The sequence below is a fragment of the Cydia amplana genome, chromosome 20, assembly GCF_948474715.1.
Source record: "Cydia amplana chromosome 20, ilCydAmpl1.1, whole genome shotgun sequence".
In the NCBI taxonomy this organism is placed as follows: Eukaryota; Metazoa; Arthropoda; class Insecta; order Lepidoptera; family Tortricidae; genus Cydia; species Cydia amplana.
In genome coordinates, this window is record NC_086088.1 from 3918238 (window position 1) to 3937384 (window position 19147).

Genomic DNA, 19147 nt, shown 5'->3' on the forward strand with positions numbered 1-19147 from the left:
TGCCGACACTTTAGAGTTTGTTTTGTTTTCACTTTTTGGCCGATTGGCTAAAACGTCAAAGTCAGTGTCGGTTTTGGGCGGGTAGATTGGATTCCATGATTCGAAATAAGTGTCATTGCACTTTGTTTTTTTTAGGCGGGCATAGGCTATAACCGCGAAAATCGAAGTTCTCAAATTGCGGGCATTTTTCTCTTTCGCTCTTATACGTCTTCATTGGAGTAAAAGAGAAAGATCCACGCAGTTTGCGAATTTCGGTTTTCTCGGTAGCCCCTCTGAATAGGAAATGTTTTAGCATTTACGAGAAATGTGATGTGTTTTTAAGAACGAATGGAATCACTGCACGCTGGGCGAGAAAAACTACAAATGAAGGGATTCTATTGGTTCTGAACAAACACATATATCCCCCGCTACGTATCCTAGCACATCTCTGGTCGATATGCAGCCTAATTTGTCGGCGTCACCGACTAGATATATGGCTAAATAAGTTCTAGCAAGGTATTACATAATTTCCATATCAGTAGCTGTCATAAAACAAAGTCGAATACCGCTTCTGATATCTAATCACTTAAAAACCTCGCAAAAACACAAACAGTGCCATAATAGTTAGAAATAGTAGTAGGTAGTTGTTGTTTTGCCAACAGAATATAAAATAAATGAACGTAAACGCCATTCAGTCATGTTCGTTTGAAGACAAACCGCCATCCTACGAAGAAACGATACGACAACAACCAACGTTTCGCAGTGCAATACCAACTACGTTATATAATGATAATATTATTATAGGAACGTGCAGCGAAAACATGCCTCAAGAGAGTCAAGAGGAACCGGAAGGACAGCGAAAGAAAGATAATGGCTGCTGCTCATATCTAGATATAACTTACGAAGATGACCCGTTATGTTGGTACTTAACCCGTGGAGCGCCCTAACAAGACACGTGTGCTAGTAACTAGTATAGGAGTTCCATACTACGGTAATTCCGGGGCGCTCCAGGGGATAACTGGTAGATGTTTCGTAGACTGCTGTTTGTCTTGTTGCAACAATTTGGACAAATGTATTGAGTCATTTTATGATGGCTGCGGAAATTGCTGTAGTAAAATATTTTGTGGATGTTGTGACAGTGAAAGTGGGAATCGGAATGGGGACAGTGGGGAGATTCCGAACCTTGGAGTTCTTCCGAACAGTGGGGTAACTCCGAACACTAGAACGGCGGACATTGCAGTACCCGAAGATGTTGGAAGCGTTTATGTGGATATTGTCGCCATTGACATAGACGGAAGAAATATCAGTGTTCATTCTCTTAGTGATATAAGCATTTCGCATTGTGGGTGTTTTGATTAAGTAAATAAATAATAAACTAATTATGGACTAGTCATTGACTTATGTATATAGTTGTGTACTTCCGTGTATAATGAGACTTGTGTATTCCTTCATTATTGACGAAGATTTTTTAGCCCATTTTGGTAAAAAACGTACAGGAAAAGGGCATCTTTCCTGTAAATCTGGGGGCACGGCAGTGCCCCCGCCAAGTCGAGCAAAACAAAGAGGCACGGCCGTACCATCCTTTTCTCGAAGCGATTCAGGCCATTTTCGACGTCCTGTATATGACACCGTAAGATTGTGAACCCGTTAGTTTATAATCTAACGTAGGTTAAGTTAGGTTAGATTATAATCTCCCTACCGTCAGTTTATAATGTAACTAGCGATATTATAATATGACGAGTGTTTACAATTTTACGGTGACATATTAATATACAATAGTCACATTCTACTTAGGGTTTTCATCATTATGATTTTAACACGTTCTTACATATATAGCACCATGTATGTATATATGTGCACCTGCAGAAAGAAAATTAGTTTTTCAAATACAGTTTACTAACTCGTAACATTAACTAATACTAAACAAGTTTTTGACCCATTTCTAGTTTCAATACACTTTCAATAACAAGACTGGTGATGGATTTATTTAACTTTATTTGATAAAATGTACATACTAAATCTAATCTATAGTTATTTAGATATGCTAAAAAGGCAGTTTTTCATATAATGCGTTCTTTAACTAAATCCACACTTATTCAAATATTTTTTTCATTAAAAATCATCCATAATGTAAAATTATTAGTACATCTTTTTTATTATGACACTTTGGTATTCTTCTGACAGACAAACATACAACCAAAATAGACTTGTCGGAAGCATTATATTATTGGCCAATACTCTAAATCGCTATGCACATATTTTGTGGACTATATTAAATTATTGAATGTTTGTAAATAAATAGCACAAACCATACTCGCTAGCTAATCTATATAATTTTCAAATAAATCCAATTAATCCAGGCAAGTCAAAATCTAATTGTTTTTAAAACAACAATCACAAAACTTTAGTAAAAATATTTGGTCCTTTTCTAACAAAAACAGATGTGAAAGTGACAAAAAGGACCAACAAATTAGATTTCGCTGGTACGAATTTTATGTTTAAGTTCAATGTGGACAAGACCGTCTATAAGGGAAGACCGCTCTTTCGTCGCTTTTAGCTTTTCCGTTTGAACATATACTCCACTTACAAAAGTTGGAGCAGGAGTCAAGCCTTTCCTTTCAGGCAGAGAGGAAGAGTTTGATTCCTCCGAGGGACGTAACGTCAAATACGAGAGTTTTTGCCCTATGACGATCTTACCCACATTGACATTAACTGCAGTAATGTTTGGCTAAAAAGAGCCGAAAAATTATATTACTTTCATACTTTAATACAAAAGAGAAACAACTATCATTCTGCTACTGAGATTTTAAAACTTATACAAAACAAAATTAGAATAAGTGTGATTTAAAGTAAATAAACTTGACGGCATTCACTCAAAACAATAGTAACAAAAGAAAACATTTTTATTCTTTACATGTGTCAAACATAATTGTAACTATATACAAAATCCATAGAATTATTTACAAAATTAAACTCGAAAAAGTTACTTGATACATTCTTTAATAATATAAAAGCTGTCGACAAATCTTTGTTGGAAATTGAATCGTAATTTAATAGCAATAAGATTCATTTTAAATGTCTTTATATTATTAACTATGTTCAAGGCGTTTACTTTAGTATAACAACTAAATAGGTACTTTAAAGCCGTATTTATATTCTTATTATGATTGTAACAATCCTTGTTTGATTATTTGAGGTGAACATAGTTTACAAAATCCAATTTTTAGATTTTAGTCACATGTAAGTCGATATAATAAAGTACTATTTTGTTAAATACGTTCACCTTATAATATATAATTCGGTAAATCAAACTGTCATTTAGTAACTGGGATACAAAAACCGGCCAAGTGAGAGTCGGACTCGCGCACGGAGGGTTCCGCACCATCAACAAAAAATAGAGCAAAACAATCGTGTTTGTTGTATGGGAGCCCCCCTTCAATATTTATTTTATTTTTAGTATTTGTTGTTATAGCGGCAACAGAGATACATCATTTGTAAAAATTTCCACTGTCTAGCTACCGCGGTTCATGAGATACAGCCTGGTGACAGTCGGACGGACGGACAGCGATGTCTTAGTAATAGTGTCCCGTTTTTTACCCTTTGGGTACGGAAACCTAAAAACAGAGGTCGACTCTTAGGTTTTCATTGTAATGAAAAGCTGTGCTCGATGGCTAAATATAGACAATATAGGTTGTAAGCAATACTCAATGCAAATGGCTCTACAAGAACAACACAAACATGGATCATTCGGCGATTTGTATTATATAGGTAACAGCTGTTTTCAGCAGTTATTATTATAATAATCATTCATAAATTATTACAATAATTTAGCAAAGTCTACCAATAACATAAAACCTGCCAAAAGAATGTCGTTACTCCCCCGGCAGTGAGCTGGCTTTTGGCAGTATTGTAACAACATGATTTCATACGATTTTCATTCATTTTTAGTATTTTTACAGTCCATTTTTGATTCATTGAACACAAACTTATTTCTCTCCGAACTTGCCAACTTATTATGACAAACGCGAAAAAATACATGACACGCTTTTGACTATCCAAATTCGTGTCAGATATTTTTGCGAGTTTTCACAACGAATCATATTACTTAACCCTTTTCCACACCGCACCAATCTACAAGGTTTTCCCAAGAAATCTAAATATATTTCAATTAATGCTTTGATGACATTTCAATACAAATCGCATTTTTCGAAAGTGCAATCTAATTTGAACCTTAACTGTGAATACTAAAGTTGTGATTCTATTAGTGCGTATGTAACTTTCTGGAAAAGGGTTAAAGCTTTGGTTTCCTCCGATAGTGGTGCCGTCATATAGCGGCCGTCTCCATACAAATACTACGACATCCATATTTAGCCGTATTATTTAGTATGGAAACGGCCGCTATATGACGGCACCGCTATCCTACGAAAACCGATCTTAATCGCCACTTCAGGCAACTTGGTTTTCTTCCCACTTATTAGTAGAAAATGCCTGCCTAGATTAGGACTAAAGTCCCTTTCATATTAAATAACGGTTTACATACTAAATCCACAAAAGGTTCACATTAAACGGCATCAACTTCACTTTCCAACTTAGGTTTTTTTGAACCAATCTCGTCAGTAGAAAAACTGACCCTTTTCCTTTTCAACGCCTGAGGATTCTTATCCTCAACACTAAGACAAAAGGTTCACATTAAACGGCATCAACTTCACTTTCCAACTTAGGTTTTTTTGAACCAATCTCGTCAGTAGAAAAACTGACCCTTTTCCTTTTCAACGCCTGAGGATTTTTATCCTCAACACTAAGACAAAAGGTTCACATTAAACGGCATCAACTTCACTTTCCAACTTAGGTTTTTTTGTACCAAACTCGTCAGTAGAAAAACTGACCCTTTTCCTTTTCAACGCCTGAGGATTCTTATCCTCAACACTAAGACAAAAGGTTCACATTAAACGGCATCAACTTCACTTTCCAACTTAGGTTTTTTTGCACCAAACTCGTCAGTAGAAAAACTGACCCTTTTCCTTTTCAACGCCTGAGGATTTTTATCCTCAAAACTAAGTCTACTATCTCTTACCGATTGCCCTTCGGAATCACTCGACATCCCGTTGGTGGCATTTTTAATTATTAGTAAATCCTTTTCGATCTCTGTTAGTTCGCGCGGCTTGATGGGTTTAATTTTTATTTTCGGTATCTTTGGCTTTTCCTCGACCGGTTTTCGTTTTTTGTATGTGCGCTTGGGAAGTTTCGGTTTGTCCTCCTGTAACTGAGATAACGTTAGATTATTACACAGAATAGGGTATTTGACTGCTAGTCAAATCAGTTTCTTTTTTAGAACTGTCAAAACGATTTTGCTACTATGGAATTTATATGAAACACTAGCATGTGACGGTCCTATCAATTACCTACTCTTTATAGTTTTATACGGGTTTTAAAATAGAAAATGTGTCAAAAAATTACTGCTGTCTACGTTTCTCTATTAATTCTCTATCTTCTGGTGCTTTATTTCATGCATGGTGTAAACAAATTATTTTAAACTAGCGACCCGGCTTCGCACGGGTTAACAAATTATACATGAACCTTCCTCTTGAATCACTTTATCTTATTTAAAAAAATCTGCATCAGAATCCGTTGCGTAGTTTTAAAGATCTAAGCATACATAGGGACAGATAGACAACGGGAAGCGACTTTGTTTTATACAGTAGAATCCGCTTATAATGACATCGAAGGGAAGTGACAAACACGTCATACTAAGCGGATGTCATATAAAGCATAGAGGATTAATTTCTTATTATTGTTAATTTTTCCGAATTAATCTCGTATTCCTTTGTAAGAAATGAGTTTTAATAACCTGGAACCAATTGTCAACTTGTCACCGAGAGTCAAAACTAAAAATCAACTTAAACGCCACGCACGCACCAAACGTCCACGCAGGGAAAGATGTGGGGAAGGCCACAAAAACCAGCGAAGTGTCAGTATAACCGGACATAATTTCATGAAAATAGGATTTTTAGGTCATAGTAAGCGGTTTGTCACTATAAGCGAAGTCATCTTATCCGACTTTGTCACTAAGAATTTTACGAGGGGCGTTCAAAATATTCTCGGTATTGATATCTTACGACCTCTTCTAAAATTTCTTTCGTTACTGGCCGCTAAGGTTTATTCATTGACATTAAAAAAAAGTATAATTCGAACCGAGATGGTCTTTTGTTTTTCTGCAATTGCTGAACAAACATGAACATCATGTGCGAATTGACAATGTTAACTAAATTAGAACATCGATGCGTGATAAAATTCTTGACAAAACAGGGTAAAAATCAAAAAACCATAAAAGAGGAAATGGATTGTGTTTACCGTGAGTCTGCTCCTTCTTTATCTACCATTCAAAAGTGGTCAAGCGAGTTTAAACGCGGAAGGGAGAGTAATGAAGATGACCCTAGACCTGGCCGGCCTGTAGTAGCTACTTCACAAGAAAATATTGATAAAGTGGAAAAACTTATATTGGAAGATGGTCGAGTGAAGGTAAAATCTATAGCACAAGTAACCAATCTCTCTATTGGTACCGTACATGATATTATACATGACCATCTTAATATGTCAAAAGTAAGTGCAAGATGGGTTCCGCGAATGCTGACTCGGCTTCAAAAAGACATGCGTGTAGCTTGTTGTTCCGATTTTATTGACCTGTGCGGTGAAAATCCTGATGAGGTGCTGCAAAGAATAGTTACTGGAGATGAAACCTGGGTTCATCATTATGACCCAGAGAGTAAACAAGAGTCCATGCAGTGGCACATTAAGGGTTCAGCTCATCCCAAGAAGTTCAAGGTCATCCCTTCAGCTGGCAAGGTCATGGCCACGATATTTTGGGATTGTGAAGGAGTATTACTAATCGATTATAAAGAAAAAGGTGTAAATATCACAGGACAGTACTACGCTAACATTCTACGTCAATTAAAGGATGTAATTAAAGAAAAGAGGCGAGGAAAGTTAACCAAAGGTATTCTGCTTCTGCATGACAACGCCCCCGTCCATACTGCTCATATTGCCAAGGCAGCTATTGTTGAATGTGGGTTTAAAACTGTTACTCACCCACCGTATAGTCCGGACTTAGCCCCCAGCGACTTCTTTTTGCTCCCCAATCTTAAAAAGGATCTGCGTGGAAATAAATTTTCTGACGATGAAGCATTGAAGGCGGCAGTGGAGGAGCATTTTTACACGAAAGATAAAAAATATTTTTACGAGGGATTAAAAAAAATAATTGATCGATCTTTTAAGTGTATGAACATAGGGGGGGAGTATATTGAAAAATAAAAATATCAAACTTTTCGTACTTGTTTGTTTTCATTCTCATACCGAGAATATTTTGAACACCCCTCGTATATGAGATTTCGAATCAAAAAGTAAAACTTATAAAACCAATTACAACAAAATTATAAAACCAAACTTCGCACAGTAATTACGTCATAGTAAGCGGATGGTCAGTATAGGCGGAGTCATAATAAACGGATTCCACTGTACTATGTAGGATACAGTCAAATACCCAATTCCACGATATGCTACCTGTTTGGGTTTAGCACCAATGTAGCCAGAGCACCGCTTGGCGCCGCACAGACACCGCTTCTTCTCTATACCGGCACACTCCAAGTTGTAGTTGAAAGTCACTTCGCTGTTCTGTAATACATTAAAATGTGTTTTAGTGTAAATTCTCTACAGCACTGATATTTTGCATACAATGACAAAACACAACTTCACCGTCTTATCCATACAACTCTGCTCCTCCATCCATGCTCTGCTTTTATTAGGGTTCCGTAGCCAAATGGCAAAAAACGGAACCCTTATAGATTCGTCATGTCTGTCTGTCTGCCTGTCCGTCCGTATGTCACAGCCACTTTTCTCCGAAACTATAAGAACTATACTGTTGAAACTTGGTAAGTAGATGTATTCTGTGAACCGCATTAAGATTTTGACACAAAAATAGAAAAAAAAAACAATAATTTTTTGGGGTTCCCCATACTTCGAACATAAACTCAAAAATTTTTTTTTCATCAAACCCATACGTGTGGGGTATCTATGGATAGGTCTTCAAAAATGATATTGAGGTTTCTAATATCATTTTTTTCTAAACTGAATAGTTTGCGCGAGAGACACTTCCAAAGTGGTAAAATGTGTCCCCCCCCCCCCCTGTAACTTCTAAAATAAGAGAATGATAAAACTAAAAAAAATATATGATGTACATTACCATGTAAACTTCCACCGAAAATTGGTTTGAACGAGATCTAGTAAGTAGTTTTTTTTTATACGTCATAAATCGCCTATATACGGAACCCTTCATGGGCGAGTCCGACTCGCACTTGGCCGCTTTTTTTATAATATTGCCTACAATATTACGCCATACTACAGAATAAATAATAGCACAAGGTAGAAGATTCACTCTAACAAAACGCGTTTATTGCGACAGATATGACCGCTAGGTGGCGCCAGCGCGAGCAAGCGTCCGTTCCGTAGCGGTGCGCGGCAACTACTATGGCTAGACACCAAAATTGGTGTGGGCCGGATCCGGATGTACTTGTACCGACGCGACGAAATCGCGGAGTGAGCCACACCTGGCCGAGGGTAGGTGAAAACATTACATGATCAAATAATGTAAGCTAAAGTCAGGTCGTCCAATGCCAGAGCCAGACGGTTCTGTATTTGGTTGGTTAACCCAGCGGTTCTCAATCTTTTTTTTTTGACGGAACCCTTTTGAAAAGCGAAATACTTGATGGAACCCTACAATAAAACAATAGTTTTTAGAAGTGTATTTTTTTATTAATAAGCATAATAATTATGCTTATTTTATTATTCTAAATTATTCTAAATTCTTGCGGAACCCCTGCAGGGGTGTCGCGGAACCCTAGGGTTCCGCGGAACACACTTTGAGAATGGCTGGGTTAACCAATCAATGTTGTAATTACCCGAAAATGTACAAATTGTTTGTTTACTTTTATTTAAATACCTAAAGATACAGAGTATCTGCCGAGCGTCTTAGGGCGTTTTGGATTGGAAGATCTCCCAGGTACCGCTGGAGTGACGAAGCCCAAAAAGACCTGTCCGCCCTCGGAATACCGAACTGGCGTGAAGCGGCGCAGAATAGGGCAGTGGCGCTCTCTTGTGTCAGAGGCCAAGATCATTTTTGGGTCACTGAGCCAGTGATGTATGTTTATATGTATGTAAAGATACAGAGTATAGTTGTATGTAATTGTATGTAAACGCGTTTTCAATTTACCCATTCCAAGAGTAAATTCAGCATTTGGCAAACGTTTTGGTGATTGCATTCAGAGCGTCTACATACAATGCAATAAACAAACTATGTAACCTCAGGGATTGCACTCAAATGGAAGCGAAAAAACTACTTTTCATACTGCTGCACTCACAAAATTATGCCGAGAAAGAAGCCATATTTGACAGGATCTAGTTTCAATATTGTGTCTAGGGTTAGCTTTAGTTTGTAGTTAAGATTACTAGTCGTAAGTAGTTTCTTACTAAATGTTAGACTAAATGTAACAGCTCCGATATTTAATTGTAATTTGGTTCCCCGCGATACAGGCATTGCCTAGTGCGGAGACCCCTAGTATATCTGTAACCTATTGCTGAAATAAATGATCTTTATTCTTTATGTAACTCACAGCGGGTATGTCGTAGAGCGCAAACAGCCCAACGCGCACGTCGCCGAGCACCGTCCACTTCTGCGTCTCGCAGTTCGGCTCGCAGCAGTGGTTCATGAATCTGCAACCGAGTCAAAACTACATTAGTTCTGTCTAAGGCGTTTGAGTGTGTTCACAACCATTGTTTGGAGAGATTTAAAGTAGTTTGCAGATAAAGTGATGCTTTAGACGTTAGCTAATCATTATTTTTCAAGTAAATAGTTAAAAGAACTGTAACAGTTATATATCATCGATTAAAACAATTATTTCTCTTGGAGTACCTCAGGGTTCAATTCTTGGTCCGCTACTGTTTTTACCTGAATAACATGTTATTTGAATAGTATTACCTGGCAAGGTTGCCTTTAGGCCCCGCGTCGATCATCCGCTCCTTGTCTAGCGTGAGGAAGTAGAAGTTTTCGTCCCGGATCTCGTGTTTCCGGCACATCCTCCTGCGGAACTCCTCCATGTCGATCAGCTCGCCGACATACTCGATCACGAATTGACCTGAACAGGGAAGATATTTTTTTAATTAAGATGTAAAAATCATAAACAATTTTATAAATAGGCTTGTCCTGTAAATGACGTCGCCAGCTGATGACCCAGAGGGCAAGTAGATATAGCCTGGCCTGAGTGGACGCTCGAAGCGGAGCGTTCGGCGGGGCGTGCAGCGTGGCGTCGGGCTCACAAGTAATTTGAGCAGCGTGCATTAAGGCCGCTCCTATACGCTTGCATTTGTTTAACATGCACGCCGCACGCCCCGCCCCGCTGCACGCCCAACTCGAGCGTCCACTCAGGCCTTACACTAAGGCCCAATGGTGAGGAGGAGGGGCATACATTATAAGAGACCCCCTTTGCGACAAATACATACTTCGACCAGAACAGTAGGTGCCAAGTTGCCAACTTCGTGTTACTAAGGATGGTATTCCACCTGTCCAATTTGTTTTGTTCAATGTCATCGCGTCTCACTCTCTCATTAAGCAAAATGTGAAATGCAAATACACATTAGACCAAGAGATCGGGCAGGTGGAATAGCAACCTAAGTGACTTATAAGTATCACTATGACTACGAATCGCCATATGGCACACAAATCGCTAGAGAAGACTTATATCGCTAAGCTCGAAGTAGTGTAAGGCCTGAGTGGACGCTCGAGTTGGGCGTGCAGCGGGGCGGGGCGTGCGGCGTGCATGTTAAACAAATGCAAGCGTATAGGAGCGGCCTTAGTGCACGCTGCTCACATCACGCGTGAGCCCGACGCCACGCTGCGCGCCCCGCCGAACGCTCCGCTTCGAGCGTCCACTCAGGCCTTACACTAAGTTATTCTGGCTTGGTATAGTATCCGCAGAATTAAGTGGCGAGCACGGTCATAAATCATCGGAATCATGCTATCTCTTTCGCACCTGCACGGCCTTATGGAGCGTATATTTGGAGCTAAAGTGTCATTCAATAGAACTTGCTAACTATGTAAACAAAAGTTACTAGTAAATTGACATTCAGTGTCAATTTTAGTATGGCGGTTTGTTTAAATAGTTAGCAAGTTCTATTGAATGACAGTTTAGTTACCCCAATGATTTTTAACTCAAGATAGGTTATAGGCGATTCAAAATTGAAGCACTTACCTTGTGACAAATTGGACAAGTTGCCTTTAGTCGCGGCTGGACAAGCGAGAAATGTACACGTGCTAACGAGCTCCCGCACACCGAAAGAGAAAGAGACGAGCTTATGTAGTGTGACAAAGATGGATGGAATGAGAAAATTAATCAGAAATAACAGATTTCTTCGTAGGCAAGGAAATAAATTTGGAAGTGTTTTTTGTGCTCCTCAAGTATGAGTATAAAAGCGTAGCGTAGGTCTACGTTTTAACTCGGGCATTTTGCTTTTGTATGTCCGGATGTTCTCCTCTACAGGTCGCAATTCTTAACCGATTTTCGTGAAATTTTGTGACCGAATTCTATGACTAAATAAAAAAAATTTGTCGATCCGGTTTTTGGAAATTTTTCAAAATGGCGGAGTCGTGATAGCTCCCGCCTAAACAAATAGTCGTATCGGTATCATAAGAGTTTTTTTCTTTTTGAGATATGTTTATAGATTAAATGGCCAAAAATTCAGAAAATTTGTATCGCTGGTTTTGGCGGTATTTAGATATTTAATTTTTACTTGAGAATGAGTAGCTAAATTTCGTTAGCTTTAGTAAGAACTATAATGACGTATTTTGCAAACGTTAGCTTTTTTTGTTTGCATCGGGAGGTCCCTGGTTCCATCCCTAGTAACTGTATACTGCTACATAACTTTTTGTATTTTTTTTATACTTAAATTTCGTATAGTTGTTTTTTATTTAAATTTTTTAATTTTGAAAAAATTAAAAATTTCGTATTTTTTATTTATCAAGCGCGGGTTAAGCGTTGTTTGTAGCTTTATGTAATTTTTAATTTTTTGTTTATATTACATGTACTATACCTATATTTTAATAAATATTTTTGCCATACATTTATTCAGTTTTAAGCTCTGCTCGCGAGGTCTACAGCCATAGACTAGGAATCCTCTAGACTGAGCATAGTAACGCTACCCCCTCTGCCACTTATACGGTAGTTTTACTCCATCATGGAGTCAATCCCGTGCCGTGATTGGTCCGTGTCTTTGAACGGACCAATCACGGCACGGGATTCGCTCACCTCGTCCCCCCGCACCCCCGTATTTTTGGCAGCATCGGTTTCATGAAATAATTGCTCTAAACTCAGTCTAGAGGATTCCTAGTCTATGTCTACAGCTCACAGAGCCACTAGTATAATATGATTGAGTTACCCTGCTTGATGTCCTGCAGCGTGCGGAGCCCCCAGCCGCGGTGCGGCGTGCGGTAGGCCTGCAGGCGCGGGTAGGCGCGCCGCTCGAACGCGCGGTTGTGGCAGCGCTCGCCCGCGCGGCACAGCGGACCGCACTCCGTCAGCAACATCCTGGGAACAACACCTAGGCTAAAACTTGGGGTAAATACCTGCCCTATGGGCCTGGTGGTTAAACTCTTCTGTATTATTTGTATGGTTTTCTGTGCAATAAAGAGTATTTGTATTGTATAGTAAATAGTGTGACCTCGATCTAATTCTGTAAAGGCCAGTTCCACCGATCACAATAGGGATGATGACATATGTTGAATTTTATAACAAAATCTAGTAAAATAGATAACAAACGAGCAATTTATCACAATAATGTGGATATTAAAATAAAAAATTGAAAAATTACAAAAATACAGGACCTGAAAGTTTCAAAATTTAAGTTTTTTTTTAACTTCCATAAACGATAAAAGTAAGGGTAGGGTCGATTCCTTACATTTCATCCAACAAAATATTGTCAAGTATATACATAAACGCAATATTTCACCGACAAAAACGCAATTTTCTTGTTTTGCCCATACTACAAGATGGGCTCCCAGAGACCTTGACGTCACGTTCCCTTATCGTTTTGTTGAGGGCGTTTCGCGAGTGAAGTGCGACTGTCGGCCTTTGACTACAATTTCTGACTTTTGTGTTACTTTAATGCCATGGGTCCCATATAGACATTTGATCCTAAAAACAAACCCGATCGATTGATACCATGAATGAAAATTAGTCATGTAGCCTATTAGCTGACTGATGAACGTAATATGTATTAGAAAAGCGGCTGCCGTTTTAATATTTTAACTTAATAGCTCAGCTGTGTTCAAAATAAAGTCCCAACACAATAGTCGATTGTCTATCTCCCTCTTGTTAATACAGTCATATTTTGTTAATACAGTGAGAGTGCAACCCACATGGATCAAGTTCATTTGGATCACAATCGCAATGAGTTAGTGAGTTAGCATCTATGTATATATATCTCTTCGAAAGACATAACTTGTTTATACGACAACGGTTTCACTCACTTGAATTTTTTAGTCGCTATTGGCGACATGTAGCCTGAGGACAATGATTTATAACTCAAGATAGGTTACAGGCGTTCCAAAATTGAAGCGCTTACCTTGTGACAAATTGGACAAGTTGCCTTTAGTCGCGGCTGGACAAGCGAGAAATGTGCACGTGCTAACGAGCTCCCGCACACCGAAAGAGAAAGAGACGACCTTATGTTTAACAACGAGTGTGACAAAGATGGATGGAATGAGATTGAGAAATTAATCAAAATTAACAGATTTCTTCGTAGGCACATAAATAAATATGGAAGTATTTTTTGTGCTCCTCAAGTATGAGTATAACCTATCTATGGTCATATAATATTATTGCCTGAGGATGGACCCCCGAAGGGCCCGAAACATGTCGCCAATAGCGACTAAAAAATTCAAGTGAGTGAAACCGTTGTCGTATAAACAGTTTAAAATATGTCTCACGAAAGTTTAATATCGAAAGACATAACTTGACAAAAGTATGCACCAATATCAAAATAAGTGGCCGCCATTTTAATACTTTTCGATTGCGTTGAAATCAAAATAAAGAAAGCGTTTCTCTCTCTCTTACCTGTTGAGACAGTGAGAGTAAAGCCCACAAGGATCGGGTTGGTTCGGATCGCAGTCGCACTGAGTAAGCGAGTTAGCATCAGCGTCTCGTCGAACGACGTAACTTGACAGAATAAGTGGCCGCCATTTTAATACTTTTGGATCGATTGCGTTGAGATCAAAATAAAGAAAGCGCTTCTCTCTCCCTCTTACCTGTTGAGGCAGTGAGAGTAAAGCCCACAAGGATCTGGTTGGTTCGGATCGCAGTCGCACTGCGTGAGTGAGTTAGCATCGGCATCTCGTCGAACGACGTAACTTGACAGAATAAGTGGCCGCCATTTTAATACTTTTGGATCGATTGCGTTGAGATCAAAATAAAGAAAGGGCTTCTCTCTCTCTTACCTGTTGAGGCAGTGAGAGTAAAGCCCACAAGGATCGGGTTGGTTCGGATCGCAGTCGCACTGCGTAAGCGAGTTAGCATCAGCGTCTCGTCGAACGACGTAACTTGACAGAATAAGCGGCCGCCATTTTAATACTTTTGGATCGATTGCGTTGAAATCAAAATAAAGAAAGCGCTTCTCTCTCTTACCTGTTGAGACAGTGAGAGTAAAGCCCACAAGGATCTGGTTGGTTCGGATCGCAGTCGCACTGAGTAAGCGAGTTAGCATCAGCATCTCGTCGAACGACGTAACTTGACAGAATAAGTGGCCGCCATTTTAATACTTTTGGATCGATTGCGTTGAGATCAAAATAAAGAAAGCGCTTCTCTCTCTCTTACCTGTTGAGACAGTGAGAGTAAAGCCCACAAGGATCTGGTTGGTTCGGATCGCAGTCGCACTGCGTGAGTGAGTCAGCATCAGCATCTCGTCGAACGACGTAACTTGACAGTATAAGTGGCCGCCATTTTAATACTTTTGGATCGATTGCGTTGAAATCAAAATAAAGAAAGCGCTTCTCTCTCTTACCTGTTGAGACAGTGAGAGTAAAGCCCACAAGGATCTGGTTGGTTCGGATCGCAGTCGCACTGCGTGAGTGAGTTAGCATCAGCGTCTCGTCGCACCACGTTGCCGACCGGCTTGTTGACTTTCAGCTTGCCATAGTGCGGTGGTAGTAGGGAGGATGCGATGTCTAGATCTTCTTCTTCATTGGGTTGCATTTCTGAAAAAAAAAATGTATAAAAGAAGGCATTAGACAGAAAACTTCTATGTCTACTCAATTAGCGATATATTTGATTTATACTTGGTCAACCAGATCTTGACAGTAGAAAAAGGCGGCAAATTTGAAAAATGTAGGCGCGAAGGGATATCGTCCCATAGAAAATTTGAATTTCGCGCTTTTTTTACTGACAAGATTTGGTTGACCAGCTTTATTTAGATTAGCGCCACTTACTAACCCGGGGTTAACCGGTTAAAGCGTTAACCCAGTGTCAAATTGTACTGTTAACCATTGTAACTCCAGGTTTAACTGGCGTAACGTGACGTAAATAGATAGCACCGTACGGTGCCATACATTTTATGGTAAGTAAATTGTCAAATGTTAGCGTTTGATAACCTTTTTGACGCAAACGTTAAATAGGATACAGGGACGGGGCGAGCACCGCATCAACGAGTACAGTTGTCAGAATTTACATAATTTTACGCATCACTTAATGGGCCCACTGATGGTCAGTCTGCCGGACGACATCGGCCTGTCAGTTAAACGCAAAAGGTGAATGGGCCCACTGATTAACAGTCCGCCGGACGGTATCGGCCTGTCAGTTGTTCGGAACTGTCAACATTTTGTTCTGACTGACAGGACGATTCCGTCCGGCGGACTGTTAATCAGTGAGCCCCTTGACAGTTCCGATCATCAGTCGGCCCATTTAAAATCAAACTTCGTTTATTTGGCTGGTAAATTTAGAATAGAACCCTACTACAGGAGTGAATCATGATTTGACGATATGCCAAGAAAACGGGTACCTTCACACCTGATAAAACTTCGCAGTTTTATATTAAAGGAAAAAATGGAAAAAGTTACGCTTCCGGCAGGACTTGAACCCGCATCCTCCGCAATCCGTGCGTTGCTCTTAACCAATTGAGCTACGGAAGCCAACCAGGCCCCTATTTCACCAAACTGACAGGTACGACAATTGTCAAAAAAATTACAGACCTTTGTTTCACCACGCCGACATTTGTCAGTGACATATGTCGAGTGACAATTGTCAAGTGACAGGTGACAGATGACAATTTCGTAAATTGTTTTGTATAGAACTTCATATAAACATGACAGGTAGTTTGGTACAATTGTCCATATTAAATTTAATGACAATTATTTTGTGAAACAAGGGTAATGTTTACTAGTCGACATATTTATCAATTCTTCACAAGAGATCGTTAATTGCTTTCGATGTGCCGTGTTCTCATCACTAACATGATATTGATTGAGATCCCATCTGTGTCCCGACCCCATCTAATGCAGCGTATACCTACATTATTTGTTGACAAGGCGTCAAAGCATTATTTTTTGTATGTTTTAAGTAATTTTTTCTGCAAATGCAAAGTCAGTGACGTCAAAGTAGGAATATATTCGTACTTTATATATTCCCTTGTATAAGAATATCACCACTATTGCTTTCGCGGAGATTCATTTTCTAACTAACCAAAACCCTAACTTTACTGTTAGTGCCCAACTTCGCCTAAGTAAATTATTAAAAAAACAATACCTACTTAAACATACCTAATTACGCTACGGGTCCCCAACTTAGCATTATAATTTTTTTAAATTATGAAAACTATACTGAGACTTATTCCAAATCCTAAATGTTGAATTACTAAACGCCTTCATAGGCAACAATTACAATTTATAATGGAATTATGATTTAATGCTAGTACATAAAAATTTAAAAGCGATTTAAAGCCATTTTTATTTGTACCCTAAAGGCGAATTTAGGGTACACAGTTTTGCTAACGTTTATTTTCAATGAACTGCAACAATGATAACGGGGTTTGCTAACAACGAAAACACTACAATTGTCACCCAAACCTGACACAGCTCCGATCTCATGTCAAGAATTACCGACAAATTCACAAATATGTCGACTTATAAAAACTACTCTTGTTCCACCAAATCATTGTCATTAAATGAAAGATGGACAATTGTAACTAAATGCCTGTCATGTTTATAAGCACTTCTATACAAAAACTGTCACTTGACAATTGTCACTCGACATATGTCACTGACAAATGTCGGCATGGTGAAATAGGGGCCAGGACATCGCAAATCTTTCCATCCGTTCCTTTATGCATACACGCCACAGGCGTTACTTTTTCCATTTTTTTTCCCTTTAATATAAAATTTGGAATATCGCTCGCAGACGAAACTGCTTGTTAAAAAAACTTCGCAGTTAAATAAAGCAAAACAATCAGAGCCATATAGTGAACCATGGCACAAGTCAGCTGCCGGTGTCGGACTCGGCGGGAGAAAACCTCCCGCTTAACCCTCTCCGGGCAGCCGCGCTCGCGGTCTGTGAATGGTTTGAGTTCATCATTTCGTTTTGCTTTAAGGTGGTTCTCCTTTACTTTATTGGCATATTTTCTCGTAATACGTAGATTTTCTGCACTTTAAACCTTGATGTTTAGGTAGAACATATTCATTTGTCTGCGCTGTTTGTGCACACGAAGTACAGGTGCCAGTTAACACCGATTTAGGGCAAGTTGCACCAACCACATTTGACAGACTGATCAACGTCAGCCGGCGCGCCCCGGCGCTTTACTATGAAACTTTCGATACATAAAAATTTAGCGAACTCTTTAACGATATGAACAGTTTGGTGCAACCGACCCTAACCGCCAAAGACGTAACTATGACGCGGCTATAGCCCAATATCGACCTTTGTCACAGAATAAATAGTACTAAGTACAGAAGATTCACTCTCTAAAACGCGTCTATTACGATAGATATGACCGGTAGGTGGCGCAAGCGCGAGCAGGCGTCCGTTCCTTAGCGGTGCGCGGCAACTACTATGGCTAATTGGTTAGACACCAAAATTTGTGTGGGCCGCATGTACTTGTAGGTACTTGTAGCGACGTGATTAAATCCCAGAGTGAGCCACGCCTTTGTGCATTCATTCATACATGGTTCACGACGATGCGCCGTACACGATTAGCGTGGCGTTCAGCGGGTTACAGAACTTGTATATAACCTTATTAACGCAAATAAATGATAAAATGATAAATGATAACCTAATGTAAACTTGACTAGTTAACTGATGGTAGTGGTACCATGCATTATAAGAGTCACACTTACTTTTTAATATTTCGCAAGCCCGCTGCGCGTGTTCCATGGCGGTGGTGAAGGCGGCGTCTATCTTGGACTTCTGACTCGATATTCTGCCGGAATCACCTGAAAATAGAATAGATTGTAGAGTAAATCCCATTGAAAAAGCGCTGGTGGCCTAATGGTAAGAGCGTGCTGCTTTCAATCCGGAGGTCGCGGGTTCAAACCCCGGCTCGTACCAATGAGTTTTTCGGAACGAATGTACGAAATATCATTTGATATTTGCCAGTCGTATTTCGGTGAAGGGAAACATCGTGAGTCTACCGGACTAATCCTAATAAGGCCCAGTTTACCCTCTGGGTTGGAAGGTAAGATGGCAGTAGCTTTCGTAAAAACTAGTCTTGGGATTGGTTGCCAAGCGGACCAGGCTCACATGAGCCGTGGCAAAAAGCCGGGATAAATGTTCAGTAACTATTGTCAATTACTCTGAGAAGATTATCATTAGAACTGTGCTGAAATATCGGGAACTCTTAGAAATAAATATACATGGCAATCACCCCGTTTAGGTAAGAACAGCAAGACGAATTCCCCAGGCCAGTGTATGACTGCTAGAATGTTGTCAGGGATATGTATAGAAGCACACATAACTCACCTTCTTGGAAAAGAAACACTCAATCTGCCTCTGTTGACCCAGTAGTGGTCATACTGTCCGAAGAACCTCACTACGAATTCCCCTGATGAGTGTTTGACTGCTAGAATGTTGTCAGGGATATGTATAGA

The 19147-nt window shown here is 39.5% G+C and overlaps 2 protein-coding genes across 2 annotated transcripts in view; one reads left to right on the top strand and one right to left on the bottom strand.

Annotated features, from left to right (window-relative positions):
- The window catches only part of LOC134657525 (ER membrane protein complex subunit 6), a 59553-nt gene that overhangs the window by 24987 nt on the left and 15419 nt on the right, over positions 1-19147 (top strand). The gene's annotated exons all lie outside the window — the stretch shown is intronic.
- LOC134657707 (uncharacterized) overlaps positions 4917-19147 on the bottom strand; it is a 28054-nt gene continuing 13823 nt past the window's right edge. Inside the window, exons 7-13 of the mRNA XM_063513270.1 lie at positions 18398-18493; positions 15079-15271; positions 12460-12608; positions 10007-10163; positions 9642-9741; positions 7537-7647; positions 4917-5242 (exon numbers count right to left, since the gene is read on the bottom strand). Coding sequence (XP_063369340.1) covers positions 4925-5242; positions 7537-7647; positions 9642-9741; positions 10007-10163; positions 12460-12608; positions 15079-15271; positions 18398-18493 — 1124 coding nt within the window. The 3' untranslated portion in view covers positions 4917-4924. The remainder of the gene's footprint in view (positions 5243-7536; positions 7648-9641; positions 9742-10006; positions 10164-12459; positions 12609-15078; positions 15272-18397; positions 18494-19147) is intronic.